Source organism: Mytilus galloprovincialis, unplaced genomic scaffold, assembly GCF_965363235.1.
Source record: "Mytilus galloprovincialis unplaced genomic scaffold, xbMytGall1.hap1.1 HAP1_SCAFFOLD_98, whole genome shotgun sequence".
NCBI lineage: Eukaryota > Metazoa > Mollusca > Bivalvia > Mytilida > Mytilidae > Mytilus > Mytilus galloprovincialis.
Genome location: NW_027468035.1, coordinates 1 through 19,495, shown reverse-complemented (window position 1 = coordinate 19,495; position 19,495 = coordinate 1). Strand labels below are relative to the sequence as shown.

Here is a 19,495-nt window from a genome sequence, read left to right as displayed (position 1 = left end):
TATGAAATCGAACAGTTATTGCGACTTTGAAACTGATCCTGTTTAACCGAATACTTTTTTATTTTAAGATTTATCCCCCTAAACACTGATTTTTCTTGTGTGCGCGTCTCCTTCGCAACCGTAACCCATTACAACAAAATTATTTTACAAATTTGCTCGTTATATCCTCAGTATCTTAAGAATAAACTTGACCGAAGCGGTCGGGAGCATCCTTTTTAGAGTTATTTCGTTAACCGTAAGTGGTAGAGACCTAGAGTCATTTAATTTGAGGTCTTTAATCCAATCAAAAGTAAAGAAAGTCAAGATCACAGGCTCTTAATTTTGATTTTGGCTTATTTTCACTTCTTTTAAAAAATCTTATAAGATATCAACAACATATTTTGCTACATGCGACATGTCGTTACACATACATTTTAGTTGACGGGGACGTTGACATTAATGGAAGTCTAGCTTCTCCCCTCTTATATTCATAATTATGCGAATAGTGATATAATTCATTTACCATATATAATAAAGACCTAGGGTCTTTTGAATAGAGTTCATAGGGTAATGACCTTAAAATTTAGGTCAAGGTCGTATGTAATTTAAAAGTTCCAGGTTTTGACCTTTTCTTAACTGTAATTTGGCTTCATCTTGCTTCTTTTCACAACCGTATAAGATTTCGACTAGATACTTTTAAAAACGGATTTTACCACATGTCGTAACATACATATTTTGGTTAGAACGGTGTGTTGACATTTGATGGGAGTTTTTTTTTCTTTTAACGTAATTGTACATGTATGTCAATGCTTTTTTTATATAATTTATTTATGGTAAATTATAAAAGCATTGAACAAAAATTCCGTTAAAAGATGAAAAAAAGATTATTCTTAGCAGTTTGTTTGTATGGTGTACTGTAACCATATTGTTCCAGATTAAGAAGGGTTAAGACAAGACTAACATTACTCAACAAGTAATGTATGGGCCTGACAGAAGTGTGTATTTAATTTCCCTTAATATCTGCACTTAATGGTATTGTTATTGCGTTTGGTTTTTTGTTCGTTTGAATTCGTTTCGGCACATGCGGAGCCTTTTAAAGCGGAATATTCTGTATACTTTTTTGCGCATTGTTGAAGGTCATACGATAACCTGTTATACTTAAACGCGCGTTATTTAGACCTTTTATTCATTTGCAATGCTACGACATTTGTATCTTTTATATTCCTAAAATATTCTAACCCAAAACAAACATTCCTGTCGAAAGTGGAACTAATTTTGTCTTTATGATACGTAGTTATTCATCAAAGATGATCAATCGGCAATCCTCGGGTGAATCCGCTTCTCTCCTTCAGATGAACGTTCTGAATCGGACGAGTTGTGATCAATGCAAAGATGATCTGAGTGGCATTAACATTATACAGACAAAAGAGAAGATATATAAAGGAGAATTATGGGGTGCTGAAAGTCAATGCCACGGAAGTGTGGGATAATTGTGGAATAGGCTACTCACATAAATTAGAAAATTTGCAATTAAAGGCTGCAAGAATAGTAACAGGTCGACCAATATTTACAAAAACTGAAACTTTATATTCTGAGGTTGGCTGGGAATCTCTTTTTGAAAGAAGAAGGAGAAGAAAATTAAAAATGTTTTATAACATGAACCAAAAGCATGCACCAGAATATCTATGTAATCTTGTACCTCCTTGTGTACAAAGTACAACCAACTACCCGTTGCGAAATGGTCATGATATTATTGTTCCATTTTGTAGACTTTCCCTTACTAGTGAATCGTTTATTCCCTCTACTATACGTGAATGGAATAAACTTGATCCAAAAATTCGCAGTGTCGACTCTTTTTCTAAATTTAAGAAAGAATTAAAAAAAGATAGTCTATTATGTAAAATTAAAACGTTTTATTTGTACGGCCCAAGGAAATTAAATATTATCTTAACGCAATTGCGATGTTCCGCTTCATTCTTAAACAATGACCTATTTAAAGCTAATATTGTAGATGATCCTTCTTGCCATTGTGGGTCCGATATTGAGGATGTCTACCATTACTTCTTCGTTTGCCCAAAATACACATTGTGTAGAAAAACCTTATTCCATAACATTAACTGGCTATCTGAAAACTTTGTTTTAGATATAAAACTATTAATTTGCGGACACTTGGAACTTTCGAACGAACAAAATATTCAAATTTTCAAACATGTTCAAAATTTCATAAAAGGTCAAACAGATTTCTTATGCCTTGATAGAGCGTTATTATTACTGACACGAAACGTCATCGTTGTCATCAACTCACAAGTCATCGTCACAGAATTATACGACTTTCCAAACTTTCTATTTCTCTTTTTACTTTCTCTCCTCTTTGTTCACATATAAAAGCTAGTATTATATTGAATAAGCTGCATGTTTGTTTTATATGCATGTCCATTATATTATACTATTATTGTAACTATATATTGTATTATGGGGAAGACTTCATAAGTATGATTTACTTGTGTCTAATCCATTTTGCTTTAATTCAGCAAATAAAATATGTTTAAACTAAAGAATAGAGCATAATGTGCAAAGTGAATGTTAAAAAAAATGAGAAAATGGTCAACAAAAACAAGAATATAGAATTAAGAGACCCCACATTGAGACTTTAAGAAAAGCCTCGATTCTTATTCCAATCACATGTAAAATATGAAAATACTTAAACAGCTTCATATAGAACGTATAGCGGAGAAAATGTGGATATTCTTGAAAAATATGTAATCGTTTCCGTCGTGGAGTAAGGAGTGGGAAGTGGGAGTAAATGAGGGAATGTTGATATGGGAGGGAATGTGGAGTAGGATTTGGAAATGAGCGTTTGTCGGTAGGGAAGTAGGAATTAGAGAATTACTTGTTTTCACCTAAGTAATACTTTTAATAAAACTGAGAATTAAAATGGGGAATGATTCAAAGAGACAACAACCCGACCCAAGAGCGAAAAACAACTGAAGGCCACCAATGGCATACATTGTAAGTTCATTGCTAAAATCTGCAATGCATATGAGATCATTAGCCATAAGAAATTTAAATTGAATCTATTCAAGTAAAACATTTTAAAATGTACTTAAATGTAAACTTACTGTCCTGTTTTTTTTTCAGTGTTCAAATCTTGACCCCAAATCAAGTTGAGGAGCACTGAATAAACAAAACAAATATTTGCAAAACTTGTGCTTACTACAGCTTAAACGATAAGAGGTAGAAAACACACTGTTGTTTAGAATGATTTAACATTTTAATAACAGAATTTAAACAGAAAAATTAACGATCAATAATGTATTTGCTATAACAGTAAAAAGACTCTATGCCTTCTACGAGTAAGGTTTTAAATTTTCGTGTTCTGTAAATATATACGATAGGATTAATTATAGCTGTAAGCGATGATAATATAAATATACAATTTCGAAACAGTCTCGACGGCCATATACCTAATGTTCCTCTGAATAGTAAAACTGTCCATGGCACATTCAGCAAGGTGCATACAATACTAATCAACCCAACAGTAATACAAAGTCGAATGTCACTTTTACTTATTTCACTCCTTGTAACTGACTTCATCTGATGCTGATGGCGAATTAGAAAAGTTACCATGATGAGAAAATTGCACAAAGTTCCAAAATGAATAAGCGTAAGTAAAAATGGTATAGCCGGAAATGATCCCTTCGGAATTACTCGACTCAACGAACACTCATGTTCACCACTATCTCTACCATTAAGAGTTTGAATCAAACCTAATGAAACTGCAGAAAATATCCATGAACCGGCCACTGTTGTTATAGTAATAGCTCGTCGGTGGTTTGTAAACAATTTCAAGTTTAAACACACTGTGCACACTCTGTCAAGAGAAATAATAAAAACATGTACGTTTGATACGAAGTAAGCAATTGCGGTAAAGTAAAAACGCATGAAGCATTCCAAATAAGATATATTGACTGTATTTATGTTTGTGTCTATTATGAGAAACCAGAGAAATCCGAACAACATATCCGTTATGCTCAAACTTAAAACAACATGGATAGTTTTCGTTTCGGTCCTTTTAAAAAATGAAACTATCACGATGATTGCAGACGGAATGTTTATCAATATTACAACTGTACCAAGGAAATATAAAAATCCAACTAGAGCTAAAGAATAACTGCTGCCTGTAGAAAACGTAAAGACAGATCCATTGGACGTTACATTCAACATCTTCTTTGAATATGTTTGCTGGTTTCACTTTTCCATAAAAAGAATACATTTATATTCACTATGGTCAGTTATTGATGGTCAGTTATTGATGAAATGGTTATTGGTAATAAGAATTGATTATTATAATTGGAAAGGTTAATTAATTGGTGTATAAAACATATTGTATTGGAATGTGCCAGGGAAAGTGTTAATAGATTTACAATGACATCAGAATTATTATTTTGTTAGCACAAATAAAACAATTTACAACATAAACTATTGTTTTTACAAACACTAGTGGAACTCAATATGCTGACTCTTACAATGACATCAGAATGGTTATCCATTAGCACAATATAAAACAATTTACAAGATAAACGATTGTTTTACAAACACAGGTAGAACTTCTGCTGACTGGAATAAGATTGAGCAGAACAATTCTAATGACTTTGTTTTGGTTAACCTAATATACATGTAAATCATAATAATTAACTCGGGGAAAATGATTTTTCCCGGTGCATTACGTTTGCGCGCATTATCATTACATTTGCGCGCAAAAATCATTACGTTTGCGCGCAGCTTTTGCTTACATTTTTCCAGTTTTGGATAATATTTAAAATTCGCCGAATAAACTTCTTGTATTAACGAAGAACTGTGGTTTATATGTCCATTCACTTCTAAACAATTAATATAAAGCATAATTGTAGATTATACACCATCAAGACAGCAATATAAACACATCTACATATAAATATACGTTTTAAACACTGGAGAAAATAGAGACAGAACATACCAAGATGCCGTTCTAAACTCATAAGTGGAAGCTAAATGACAACGCCATGGCAAACATCAGAATGACGACAATACCAACAAGATTACAAAACACATAGAAATCTTAAGATTGGTTGACAAGAACCAAAACAAAAACCAGGGGAATGAACTCGAGTTTCACGGAAAGGTACGCGAATGTGGCACCCGACGTGTTGCTCATTCAAGAACAAATCATGTTATAAGTTTCACTCAGAGAAGTTGCAATACAGTATAAATGTCTAGTCCTTAATTGGTCTAATAGTATAGAGCTGGTGAATAAATAACATAGGGTTATCATGTCATGTTAGAGAACTGATGAGCACCTTTTTTTTAGTATTTGCACTCAGAGGAACATTCAACAACTGTCATATTCCTGACTTGGTACAGGCATTTTCAAATGTAGAAATTAGTGGATTGAACCTGGTTATATAGCGCTAAACCTCTCACTTGTACGACAGCCTCACCAAATTCCGTAATATTTACAACGATGCGGGAACAAAACAGACAAAATAAATAATACAATACTGATGATTATAATGATTCTTGAAAAACTCAAAGATTTTCTTTTTTCAATTTTTAGAATTCTTTACTCCGTGTACTTCGTGTTACAATCAACTTTTGAATATAATACTTCAGATTATTACTTTATAAATTATATACCTGTAACAGTCGAACACCATTTTCATGAAAATAGTACACATTTAGATTTCACATTATCTTGATTATTACCACAATGAAATAACAAATACACATTTATTTACAATTGTGACAATATGTAATGATTTCGTTTTTGTTTTTAAAGTTTTAACAACTTTTGTTCAAGTCATATATATATAATTATCAAACTCGATAAAGATACTTGTCTAGTACTTGATATCGGCATTCCGACCTCTTTGTGCAGCAACTTAAATGTATTCAATAAGATATTCAGGGTAGTACTGACTGTCATGGTAAACACAGTAAGTAAATGGGTTCTGCTCATTATCGACACAACTGTCAAATAAAGGACCTCCTGGAAACTGTTGTGGAGGTCTCGTATAGTCAAACTTTCCTTTACATGTTTTTCCCGCCAATACTTTACACAAAAACATGAATTTATGACCTGCGTCGTCTGGTTGCGCATAGGAGTCGGATTTTGATGCGTCTTTGGCAAAATATATTCCTTTCCCTAACATAGTTCCAGTACGACCTCCTGCTAGACGAGGGTCTAAATTTTGTTCTGTAATTACCTCCAGACTGTCTGGGGTTGTGCCATGAAACAAACTGAGCTCATTACAGCAGCCCTTACCATAATCATATTCCAATTTTCTTTTTCTCCTGTAAGATTAAAATAAGTCCTAATTTACATATGCAGATAATAAAGCTTTAAACATGCATTGTACAATCTTTGTTTCTGAACTTATCATTGATGAAATCTTTGACATACATTTGTATCATCAATATAATATTTATCAGATAGATTTACATTTATCCACAACTCTGTGTCTTCATGAAAACTCTTGAAAGCAGTGGGAAATCTGATTGCTTGACAAAATTGCAGTTTTAATAAAAATTAAAAAAAATGCACGGTTCTTGCTTTTTACCGCCAGCACATTGTATTCTTATTGGTTTTGTTACATTTACATATGTACTTAATTGAAAAGACATTACGTAAAATGCTGGAATACAGTTGAGATAGAAAAAAATATTTATAGATCTCTGTACCAAATAATTATTGAAACTGCAAAATTAACTCACAAAAAATAATTTTCCCAGAAGAAGACATTCTGAAGTCTGTGGATTGATATTATGTTGGCGTGTGTGACAGATTTCTCGAACTTCATTTGAACATTTTCCCATTCCATTTTTATAAATCCTTCCTCATTCTGATCAATGTTGACCATCATATTATTTTCTCCTTCCATATCAGTCCAGTGTGGAGGCGTTGGTAGTCTGTCTGCTGTTTTTGCAGCCATGTGAGCTGATGATGACACACACAAAAAAAAATTGTAAACCTTTATTTATTACTAAATTACTAAATTAATATGTTGTCATATATTACTATTAGTACTTTGCGAAATGAGATAGGTGTTTCATACATTGTTTTATATCAACCTCATCATGAACGTAGAGTTAGAGATTATGCAGAATCTAAAATCAGAATTTCAAGATCAATAACAATTAACAGACATTTAAATAATCAATTCGTTATGCATAGTTAGGATAAATCTTACGGTGCCCGTTATTTCAAAATTTGCACGAACAAAAGCTCTGTTCTAATGCATGATATTCAAAGTTGTATCAAACAAATAAACTATCGTCCGTAACAGCAATTTCAAAGTTTTGAAAACGGGGGACACGGAGAAGAACGAACAGTTTTCTCTAAATTAGAGGCTCTCAAGAGCCTGTATCGCTCACCTGACTCTACTTGGGTTTTTGAAATCATATAAAAAAAGATAAAATTTGGCTACAAAGTAACAACACTTGGTCAGTACCTCATAAGGAACATTCATGCTATGTTTGGTTTCATTCCATTAAGTGGTTCTCTTAAAGAAGACTTTTGTATGTTCATCCCTTCGCTTGCGGCCATCTTGGACGATGGATCGGCTACAAAGTAATAACACTTGGTCAACACCTCATAAGGGACATTCATACTATGTTTGGTTTCATTCCATTCAGTGGTTGTCTAAAAGAAGTCATTTGTATGCATTTCCCATAGGGTCCTATGTTTAACTAAGTCCCCCGTTGGCGGCCATCTTGGATGATGAATCGGCTACAAAGTAACACCACTTGGTCAGCACCTCATAAGGAACATTCATGCCATGTTTGGTTTCATTCCATTCAGTGGTTCTCTAGAAGAAGTTCAAATGTAAAAAGTTAACGCCGACGACGGACGACAAGTGATGAGAAAAGATCACTTGTCCCTTTGCGTTTTTTTAACATATTTTGAATCATACTCCAGAGTAGTTTCATATACCAGTACCCCTTATATTCAATCAGATTGCATCTTACCTACATTTGATATAAGTAAAAGTACATGACACATGTAACGTAAGAGAGACCGAATTATTCAAGTCTTACCTCTTACGTTTGACACATGTGACGTCACAGGTAATGGCGCTGGTATCGTGTGTGGGATGGTTCCTGAAGGAAATGTACTACTTGGAATAAAGCTAAAATAAAAAGGCTTACAACTGTTAACATTGTGCTAATGTTATTGAGTTCACCGTGTGTGAAATTAAAATGCGAGTATAATTTGACTGTAAGAGGGGGGAAATGTTTGAGTAAGTGATGCATGTCAACATGAAGACAAGAGTCTGTCTTACTGTTATTCCAAATCTTTGATGAGATGCTTGCTTTCAACAGATTAAAATATAGGAACATTGTGTGTTTATTTCACGTATCTTTGTGCATGTTCTTATTGAATTATGTATACAGAGGTATACTACTGTTGCTTTTCTTTATCTACTAATGGATTTTTTGGTTTTCTTTATAATCCTACTTATGGATTTTGTTTGTTTTTCTTACAATTCTAATAATGGATTATGTATGTCTTTCTTTTAACTTAACAATCCTACTGTTGGATTTGAAAAGATTAAAATTTCTTAACAATAAATTTGATTTTACTTGATATCTTTCGTACCACTTAAAAACAATGACAATGAAAAGAAAATAAATTACGGTTACCTTAATTTTGTTGGAATTTGTGTGAATGTTGACGGTGATGAAGCTGTGAAACCTTTTCCGCCCTTTCCTTTCAGTATGACTGTAGATGTTTGTTTTCCTGTTTTGGTTGCTAATTGTTTTCTTGGGGCTTTACCGCCGGTGGATATCCGCGCTGTCTGTTTAGTACGTCCCATCTTTGATATTGTGCTAAAATACGTCCAAGAAGAAATTGAATAGTCTAAAATATAAAGATTGGATTAATTAATGTTAACAAGTATAAATTTTTTAGTTCTTAAGACGAAAAAAATGTTATGGCAAATAATTCATTATTGGTATTATCTGATATTGTTAAATATCGTAATCTGGTACAGGGGCGGATCCAGCCATTTTAAAAAGGGGGGTCCAACCCAGGACAAAGGGGGTTGGGTTCCAACTATATGTCTCCATTCGAATGCATCGATCGTCCAAAAAAAAGAGGTTCCAACCCCCGGAACCCCCCCCCCCCTGGATCCGCCACTGTGGTATTTGAAACGCAACGGTACTGATTGGGGAAATTGGGGGGGGGGCATAATTTCTATCCCACGATATTTTTTCGTCCTGAATTTCTAAAACCACAGGCGTGTTGGGCATGGACCCCCATTTATTTATTTTTTATCGGTGTTTTTTAGTAAGATTGAATTTCTTTAATATTTCAACTAATTTACATCCTATGTTTCTTTCTTTTACAAATATGATTAAAACAACAGCATCCATTATCCCTGTTTTCCTATAATTACAGCAGATGACCGTGAGGTAATTCCGGTGTATTGGTATCGCCTAGATTTCCATAACGTAATATTCGTTTGTGGTTTTTAACCGATATAAACATGATGAATACGTAGACATTTTCAAGTGTAAACGAACATTCCTTATCGGTCGCTTGTTATAAATTCATTTCTCCAATGAATATCGAATTCATCAAATACTTTTAAAGAAGATAACTAAATAATATTAAAATGTTTTGTTATATACATATAAGTGAAAAAATCATTAATATCTATACACACGCATGGGGAAGAATATCTCAAGAACGGTTGCAATCTTAAGGAACGATAACTCTGCATGGATGATTTTTTGCGGGAAAATACCACTGCCTATTCAAATCCATTCTATTAGAAAAATCGAATTATTACAGAAGAGTGACGTGTCCACCATGCACATCCACTGCACTATTATTTATATTTTAGAATAAAATGATATACAAATGCATGAAAATTATATTAACATGTAACTGTAATATAAAAGTATTAATATAATACAATGTATACAACAATAAACCAGAGTATACTGATTTGTATCACTACAATATAATAGGTCAGGATGAATTGCCTGTCATTAATTTATCATCCACGCACGAACTTGTGCCAGAAAATATATATATCTGTACATTAACCTCACTTTTAGATATAGGGATGTAATTTTTGTTCTGAGACAAGTTTTTGTCCGACCATCCACAAGAACTTGCGGTCATCCGGTGTTCAGTACTTCAGTACTTTGATTAGTATTCGTATTGAAAAATAAGTTTCAGTACAAAGAAATTAGTTTCCGTTTTACCGTTTCAAGAAATAAGTTTCAGATTCAGTATTGGGAAATAAGTTTCAGATTCAGTATTGGGAAATAAGTTTAAGATTCAGTATTGGAAAACAAGTTTCAGATTCAGTATTGGGAAATAAGTTTCAGTAATTAAAGAAATGAGTTTCATGATTAAGAAATTACTTTCAGTATTGAGACATAAGTTTCAGAATTGAAAAGTAAAATAATGTCAGTATTAAGAAATCTAAATTAGCAAATAAAACTAAACACTGGAATAATGGAGAGGGTCCATGGCCTAAACGCCCGTGCCCGATGCCACATTTTTTTTGGATAAAGTAGTCTCATTGAATATGCGTGTAATGTGTGTCACTGACTGAATGCCATTTTTTTTTTACTTTCATACATAGAATAACTAGGTGATGGATTTTAAAACCATTTATTTTCAAGTAAAAAAAGTTTGTTAAAAAAAATATAATGATAGAAATTACCTCTTATTATGTTAGAATTCCAGATATCTTGTGATGCATTTACTTCTTATCAAGATATAATATATTTCCTCCGTTGTCACAACCAGTTGGTCACATATTTTCCTTGGCTAACTGTGATAACCATATGATGCCGTTGATGCATTATGAGTGTTCAACCGTCAATTAACATTTCACAATATGGTGCAATGACAGCCAATATACATAATAACAATGGTGTTCAACGGTTCGATTAAACCATGATGTTTCACAAAATCAATGATATTTGCTATTTTTAGATATGACCGACCGGGTATTTAAAAATAGTGTGTGGCTTTATTTAGTCTTTATGTGATGTTTTATTATCGTCACAGCGGCGGATCCAGCCATTTGAAAAGAAGGGGTCCCAACCCAGGATAAAGGGGGGTTCCAACACTCGTTTGCATGTAATCCGGGATCAATACAACTTGAGTATAACGCAGCGACAATTATTTGTAGTCTCAATGGAATTGTTTACAACCTAGTTTATGATTGTTAGGTCAAATTCTTTCTTGATTCAGTAAATCTTTTGATTGTTAAGAATTTTGATTGATAAGAATACTTTTAGGTACATAATTGATATATCATATATTGCAATCACCTTTTATGATCTACATTAAATCAATTTTGGTTGTGTATGTTAGAGATTTTATTTATGGTTGTTAAATCATTTGTATAATCCCATATATCAATAGATTTATACACTGTCAGGTAAATATAGAACACCTGATATTTTATTTTTCATATTGAATTGTTACCCGATTTGATGATTTATTTTTTAACAACAGCAAAGAATTTGAACGGTTACCAATTTGGTTGTTGATTTCGACAAATTGTGAAATGGTTAATATATTAAATTAAGTAAGAATGAGCTACATGTATCCTAATTGGGTATGTAAATATAGGTAAAAAAATTCTATCAACGAAACCAAGCTTCTAAATATAGAACATTAGAATACCTGTCCTAATTATTTGTGTATTGATTTGTAACATGATCAATTGTTGAACACATAACGAGACCTTGAACAGTGTAGTTGTTATTTGACAACATAATATTGTGAAATGCCTGACAGTTGAACGTTAAAAATAGATTGAACTTATAATATCCAATGAAAGCGACTTTGATGGAAATTTGGTTGGTATTTCAACATGTTGTGCAATGCCTGCCTGGTGGTTGAACGTCATAGTTAAAATTAGAAGTAGACCTTGAACAGATGGAATTTGGTTGTGATTTCAACATGTTGTGAAATGCCTGGCTGTTACAACCGATCAAATACATAATTTCTAAATTTAGACTTATACTTAAATTCAACAGTTTAAAGTTTGGGGCTTATTGTAATCATTTGGAACACAACAGAGCGGAGGGAAGATTATTTCTACTCTACTCTAGTGGTATGTAGATGTATTTCGGGCTATGCATAGGTTATAATTATTTTTTTTCGCATGATTTAGCTGCCTTGATCAAAATCTGTAACTTTAAACTGAATTGATAACTGTATTATTCACATTATTTCATATTGATATTTGGGATTACGTTTGACCCTAGTAAGAAATTTCAAGTCACTAATACACATATTTAAAGACGTTCTATTGTTCGCTTTAATTCTATAAATTATATAACACTAATTTTAGCTTCAGAAGTTTCTCTCTTGTGTATCTAAAATACTAAAATTACGAGGTCCAATGTGTCAGCCGTCATCACGTAAAAACGACGAATCAAAAAATTCCACTTTATATATAACTAATTTAGTACAAAGGTGTAGATTAAAAATTACACCACTCCAGGCCCTTTTGTTTTCCACGTAATTAATATTGCCAATAATTAAGAAGTTCCGGGTCGAGTCCGATACCGATACCAATAGTATATTCACCTGTTACCGATTACCTTATCTGTACGTTCCGCATCTGACAGGCGCACCACCAAACGGTGTATTCAGGATTAATATGCTATATAGTATTACACGGGTCATAATCACAGGGTTGACACTACTTAATTGTCAAATTGTTACCTATTGTAGTATTTTAATCAGTTAGACTTTCTAAGATAACAATACGAATACTAAAAATCTGGACTAAAATAAGGCGTATAGGTACAGTTTTCAATTTGTTAGCGGGCATGACGGTAAAACAGCGAATCAAAGAATTCAACTTTATGTATAACTAATATAGGACAATGCTGTTGATTAAAAAATACTCCATTCCAGGACCTTTTGTTTTCCAAATAATTAATATTATCAATAATTGATAAGTTCCAGTTCGACGGGTTCAAAACAGAAAGATTTGAAAGCAGAGAAAACTGTGTATCTTATAATCAGCATGACTTTATCAGATGACAAATTGTGAATACTAATACTAAAAAAAGGCTTGCGCATAGTTATATACTTTAATTCAGTCACGGACCCGCGATATCACGGGTGTGTTCTAGTATTATATATTTGTGTAATCGTTTATATTATACTCCTTTTTCATGTTATTGATGTTAGTCTTTTAAACGGGTGTGAATGATGAATAATTTAGATCCTGTGGAAAGTTGTAATCAGATATTGAAACAACTCCCTCTTTAAATATATACTAGAACACACCCGCGAGATCGCGGGCATTCAGAGCGTAGTTTAAAGTATGTAAAGTGTTGTTGGAAGAATTTTGTAAAATATTGAATGACTGGAGAATTTCAGCAAAAGTATCATAAGTCATAGGTTATTGGGGTCAGGAAAATGCTTTTTTTTTTATCCCTCCTCCTTTATTTCCAATATTCCCTTTTTTTTGGTTTTCTATCAATTTCAGTATGAACATACATTTAGTATGTTATGAACATTCAAGTAAGGAGCCTGTAATTCAGTTGTTGTTGTTTGTTTATGTGTTACATATTTGTTTTTCGTTCATTTTTTTGTACATAAATAAGGCCGCTAGTTTTCTGGTTTGAATTGTTTTACATTGTCAGTTCGGGGCCTTTTAAAGCTGAGTATGCGGTATGGGTTGTTGAAGGTCGTACGGTAACCTATAATTGTTAATATCGGTGTCATATTGGTCTCTTGTGGAGAGTTGTCTCAACATGGCAATCATACCACATCTTCTTTTTTTGTAATCAATGAATTTTGTAAAAGATTTAATGACTGGAGAATTTCAGAAAAGGTATCAAAAGTTCACATGAATATTTTTTGCGCTTATCTGTATATTATGAACCATCATTACTATATAAATATAGTGTATTTACTTTCAATTCTAAGTTTACTAATCAATCCATTGTGGTCATTGATATAGTATACAGACCCTCTCTATTTAATAAACTCTGTCACTGCCGTGGATAGTAAACTTGAAAATGATAGCAGATAGAATTCTGAAAATACACTTTATTCTTTGTATATGTATGTTCAAAGTATACAGAAAAAAGTATACAGAAAAACGCAAACCGGAAGTCTAATCTGACTTAAAATTTCGTCCAATGACGGGACAATATCCGGATGCCTTTTTTCTCGTTTTTCTCCAAAAATAACTCAATCTGAATAATCATATGAATGGATGACAAATGGCACTATGCACTGTACCTATAGGACACAGAGGCGTGTTGATCAAATAATTGTGGAAAGAAGAGAAGCGACACCCAAAATGAGGTCTTCTCGTTTAATAGTATAGATGTTCCAGTATATACAAGTTTTAAAGGATATTTGTTAAAGTAAATAATTAGAATACTGCATTATCAGTCTGTACTTCATTTTCCGTAATAAAAGTATAATCCATCTTTTTAATCATATAAAAATTGACTCAACAAACTCAGCCTAGCTAAAGCTTAATTATGGTAATGATCATAGTATTGTAACTATATACGCTAATAAGGAAAATACAATCTTTTCGTTTTTAGTTAGAGCGTCTTATATACATTTATGGGTTTTTTTTTTTAAAGATCTAAATTAACCATTGACCAGAAAGTTAAAGATGGGACGTACAAAGCAAACGGCACGGACGTCTACGGGCGGGAAAGCCCCAAGAAAACAATTAGCCACCAAAGCCACAAAGAAAAGTACACCAGCAGCGACATTCATAAAACAGACCAAATTGATGGGTAAAGGCGGGAAAGGTCTTACAGAGACAACGAAAACAACTACAGCTTCACGTTTTAAATGTGGGTGTCCTGATGTTAGAAAGGGTAAAGGCGGGAAAGGTTTAAAAAAAGGATCACTTGCCATGATTACAAAAGGAAAAGGTGCTGAAACATACCCTGATGTTGGTAAGGGAAAAGGCGGGAAAGGTTTCGCGGATTTTTCGAAAGGCGGAAAGCGAAAATATTCAGCACCATCATCACACAAAGGGTCAAAGAAATCCAAAAGGTCTGATTACAAAGGTATGAACTTAACATTTAGGTCATTTTGAATTTTTTATGCATGTACCCATTTTTTATACGACCGCAAAAATTGAAAATTTTTTGGTCGTATATTGGTATCACGTTGGCGTCGTCGTCCGTCGTCGTCGTCGTCGTCGTCGGCGTCCGAAGACTTTTGGTTTTCGCACTATAACTTTAGTATAAGTGAATAGAAATCTATGAAATTTAAACACAAGGTTTATGACCACTAAAGGAAGGTTGGGATTGATTTTGGGAGTTTTGGTTCTAACAGTTTAGGAATTAGGGGCCAAAAAAGGGCCCAAATAAGCATTATTCTTGGTTTTCGCACAATAACTTTAGTATAAGTAAATATAAATCAATGAAATTTAAACACAAGGTTTATGAACACAAAAGGAAGGTTGGGATTGATTTTGGGAGTTGAGGTCAAAACAGTTTAGGAATTAGGGGTCAAAAAGGGACCCAAATAAGCATTTTTCTTGGTTTTCGCACCATAACTTAAGTATAAGTAAATAGAAATCTATGAAATTTAAACACAAGGTTTAATTTCAACAAAAAAAGGTCCCATTTTCAAATTGGTCTACATTAAGGTCCAAAGGGTCCAAAATTAAACTAAGTTTGATTTTAACAAAAAATTGAATTCTTGGGGTTCTTTGATATACTGAATCTAAACATGTACTTAGATTTTTGATTATTGGCCCAGTTTTCAAGTTGGTCCAAATTGGGGTCCAAATTAAACTTTGGTTGATTTCAACAAAAATTGAATTCTTGGGGTTTTTTGATATGCTGAATCTAAACATGTACTTAGATTTTTTTTATTATGGACCCAGTTTTCAAGTTGGTCCAAATCGTGGTCCAAAATTAAACTTTGAATCCTTGGGGTTCTTTGATATGCTGAATCTAAACATGTACTTATAATTTTTATTATGGGCCCAGTTTTCAAGTTGGTCCAAATCGTGGTCCAAAATTAAACTTTGTTTGATATCAACAAAAATTGAATCCTTGGGGTTCTTTGATATGCTGAATCTAAACCTGTATTTAGATTTTTGATTATAGGCCCAGTTTTCAAGTTGGTCCAAATTGCAAAAATTGTATATTATATGGGGTTCTTTGATATATGCTTAATCTAACCATGTATTTAGATTTTTGATGTTAGGGGCCCGGTTATCAGATTGGTCCACGCTGAGGTCTAAAGGGTCCAAAATTGAACTTTATTTGATTTCATCAAAAATTGAATTCTTGGGGTTCTTTGATATGCTGAATCTAACCATGTATTTAGATTTTGGATATTGGACCATATTAGGTAATGTCCAATTTAAAATTTAAAGTTTTTAAGTTTAAGGTCTTAAACCACATTCATTATGTGTCAGAAACCTGTGTTGTGTCAACTATTTAATCACAATCCAAATTCAGAGCTGTATCAAGCTTGAATGTTGTGTCCATACTTGCCCCAATGTTCAGGGTTCTAACTCTGCGGTCGTATAAAGCTGCGCCCTGCGGATCATCTGGTTCGTGCTTGAAAACGATTTCAAAATTGTTTCCTGAAACGTTTAGTATAATTTAAGCATTACTGAGTGTGATAACTGAAAATGTTAATGTGTACAAGAAACATTCGAAACATTGGAATAAATAATTTATAAGGTATGACTTTTTTTACATCGAATCACACGTATTGAAGGCTATACGTTTAAACGTCTGGTTCTATTATTGTTTTATGTTCTCCATCTAACTAACTGAAATTGGTAAATCTAAATAGAACATGAACATTGTTTATAGACTCATCTGACAGTGAGGAAGAAGACCAAGCTGTTGTAGATGATAATTTGAAGGATGCCATCCTGTCAAGTTTTGAAACCGATGGAAAGAACGTTGAAGTAGTCTTTTCTTTTGACACAACCGGCAGTATGAGTCAGTACCTAATGAAGGTACTAAGATATTTAAGATAATAATATTGAATACTCTTTCTATCTAGAGTATGGTTTGTCAAAATGCATAGAATAGTACCTAAACAAATTGCAAAGATATAATAGTGTAAGGACGCGATAAAGTCATGTTAATTTATTTGGAAGACAGTTCATTGTGTTGCCTTATGGAATTATTTTCATAACAGCGTGGACACTGAGACCATTTCTTGGCGTGCTTATTGAATCAATTGACCAGGTTAGATCAGGTGAACGTTCGTCTGTAACGCCAAACTTTCATAAAACATCCATGCTTTATTGTAGGTTAGGACTAATTTAAAAGAAACATGTCAGCGATTATTAAGAGATATACCAAATATAAGGATTGGAATAATAGCACACGGCGATTTTTGTGATAACCACAATTACGTCATCAAAATCCAGGATTTGACCTCAGATGTACAGAAGCTTGTCGACTTTGCAGCGGGAACTCCCGCGACAGGAGGTGGTGATACTCCTGAGGTATTTCCTGATATATCTTAGAATAATGAACTATTTGATGAACAAACCTTGAAAAATTGTGAATCTTTATTTTGTTATAATGTGTTAAATGTCACATTTTAATTTATTGATACATGTTAGTAAATGGTTGATACCAGTATAGGCTACAAAAATCTGTCAAAAACTGTAAAATTATCGTCCAACGTTTAAGTTTTAAGATAAAAATGCAGAGTATATACATAATCGAAAGTGAAAAGAATCATTTATGAAATCAGTAAAACAAGTACAAAAATATAAAAAAAAAAACTGTATTTCAGTGCTACGAGTTGGTGTTGCAGAAAGCACAGAAACTGGATTGGACAGAAGACTCTGCCAAGGCTCTGGTAGTGATTGGAGATTGTGAACCCCATCCACCATCATATACTGACCAGAAGATTAACTGGCACGACGAGCTGAATACATTGAAAGCAATGGAAGTAAAGGTAAAATACGACTCATTGGCATATACCTTTTATTCTTTTAGTCATTTTATGCGTAGTATACTAAGTGGATGTGCATACGTAAAATTGTTGATATTAAAACTTTGTATATATGTAGTTTGTTTTTTAATGGCAAATATTTGTTTCATAACATTCCACATCGAATTTTGATTGCTAGTAAATATTTTCACTATATTTTGTGTCTGCTTATGGTTTGTTGGTTTGATATTTATCTTTGTCTTTTTTTTTCTTTAGGCCATTGTATTTGTCTTTTCTTAAACACTTAGAAAATTTTAATCATAATGAAGTAAAGCTGTTTTAAACTTGCATTTTTTTTTAATAATTACAGGTATATGGCGTATATTGCAATAGTGGATATCTAAGCAGGGCTGAAAAGTTTTATGAAGAATTAGCAGAGCGAACTGGGGGATGCCTTTTAAAACTAGCCAACTTTAGTTTAATTACAGAAATGTTTCTGGGAGGTATGTATTTTAGTGGCATATTAACGTTAACATACATAGTAGTAGTGATGTAATAGAAAGGACACGAGCATAAATGTAACAAAAATACCTACACCGACTAAAACTAATATCTCTGGTGATTTACACGTCAAGTGAAACATATAATAATCAATGGAAGTAAATGGAATAGATGAAAGTCAAAATGGATATGATGTACTTATCGAAATAATTATCGAAACAGATAAACTCATATAGGGGAAAGAAAAAGGGTGCATTTATTAAATTGATTTTAGCGTTCAGTGGCAAATATTTTAATACTTCTACTAGAGACAAGGGGGAATATTGGAATGGTCTCACAATATTAACTATTTTAAAGTGCATATAGAGTTAGGCACTTTCGCAATAAGCATTATAGCATTAAATATCTCCTTTAAACTGGACATCGCAATTTTCAGAATGGACTATTCAGTCTATACCCAAAATACCGTTTGGGGTGGACGCGGTAAATTAAAAATAATGAGATGACAAACATGTTGAAAGATTAAACTTATATTTCCAGTATGCTATAAGGAATATAATAAAGAACAATTTCAAGCGTTCACAGAAGAACTAAAACAAGAAGGAAATCTGACGAAGGAAAAAGCAGATCTTATGAAACAGCTGGAAGTTTCAAAACCTGCAGACGACAATGTTAATTACCTTGTAAATACTTCAGAATTTAATGCTTCTTTTTTGTAAATTCATTGAGGTGTAAAAGCGTTGACCGAAGTACATTTTGTATGAAGTCAGGAAGCGCATCATTCTAAACATGTCAACACTTTTACAATGCTATGAAGTTACAAAAAGGAGCAGTCAATAGTTATAACTATTTTTTTTAGCTACGGTCATGAAAACAAGATTTCTATCAAGTTTTTCTTTAATTAACCTCTGCACTTTATTTTGGAAACGTATGTCATCATGAATGTTACAATCCATTTCGAAATAATTACATTAGATGCATGTTTCATTATAATATTTTATTCTGATTGGCTAACTGCACATCACGTGTTATTCCGTAAGCAGTTGCATTGCTCAATACAACTTTTCATTCATGATAACACGTGCT

At 32.9% G+C, this 19,495-nt stretch overlaps 2 protein-coding genes across 2 annotated transcripts; one reads left to right on the top strand and one right to left on the bottom strand.

The window, feature by feature from the left end:
* Positions 1-5,517: 5,517 nt before the first annotated feature.
* LOC143060238 (protein mono-ADP-ribosyltransferase PARP15-like) lies at positions 5,518-10,893 on the bottom strand. The gene is made up of 5 exons (XM_076233555.1): positions 10,698-10,893; positions 8,659-8,875; positions 8,053-8,144; positions 6,730-6,952; positions 5,518-6,309 (listed from the first exon to the last, which is right to left on the bottom strand). Exons 2-5 carry the CDS (start codon positions 8,829-8,831, stop codon positions 5,898-5,900), a joined length of 900 nt encoding a protein of 299 aa, XP_076089670.1. The 5' UTR covers positions 8,832-8,875; positions 10,698-10,893; the 3' UTR covers positions 5,518-5,897.
* Positions 10,894-11,968: 1,075 nt separating this feature from the next.
* LOC143060240 (uncharacterized) lies at positions 11,969-19,143 on the top strand. The gene is made up of 7 exons (XM_076233557.1): positions 11,969-12,104; positions 14,614-15,051; positions 16,825-16,973; positions 17,274-17,471; positions 17,768-17,932; positions 18,279-18,411; positions 18,950-19,143. Exons 2-7 carry the CDS (start codon positions 14,646-14,648, stop codon positions 19,126-19,128), a joined length of 1,230 nt encoding a protein of 409 aa, XP_076089672.1. The 5' UTR covers positions 11,969-12,104; positions 14,614-14,645; the 3' UTR covers positions 19,129-19,143.
* Positions 19,144-19,495: the final 352 nt, after the last annotated feature.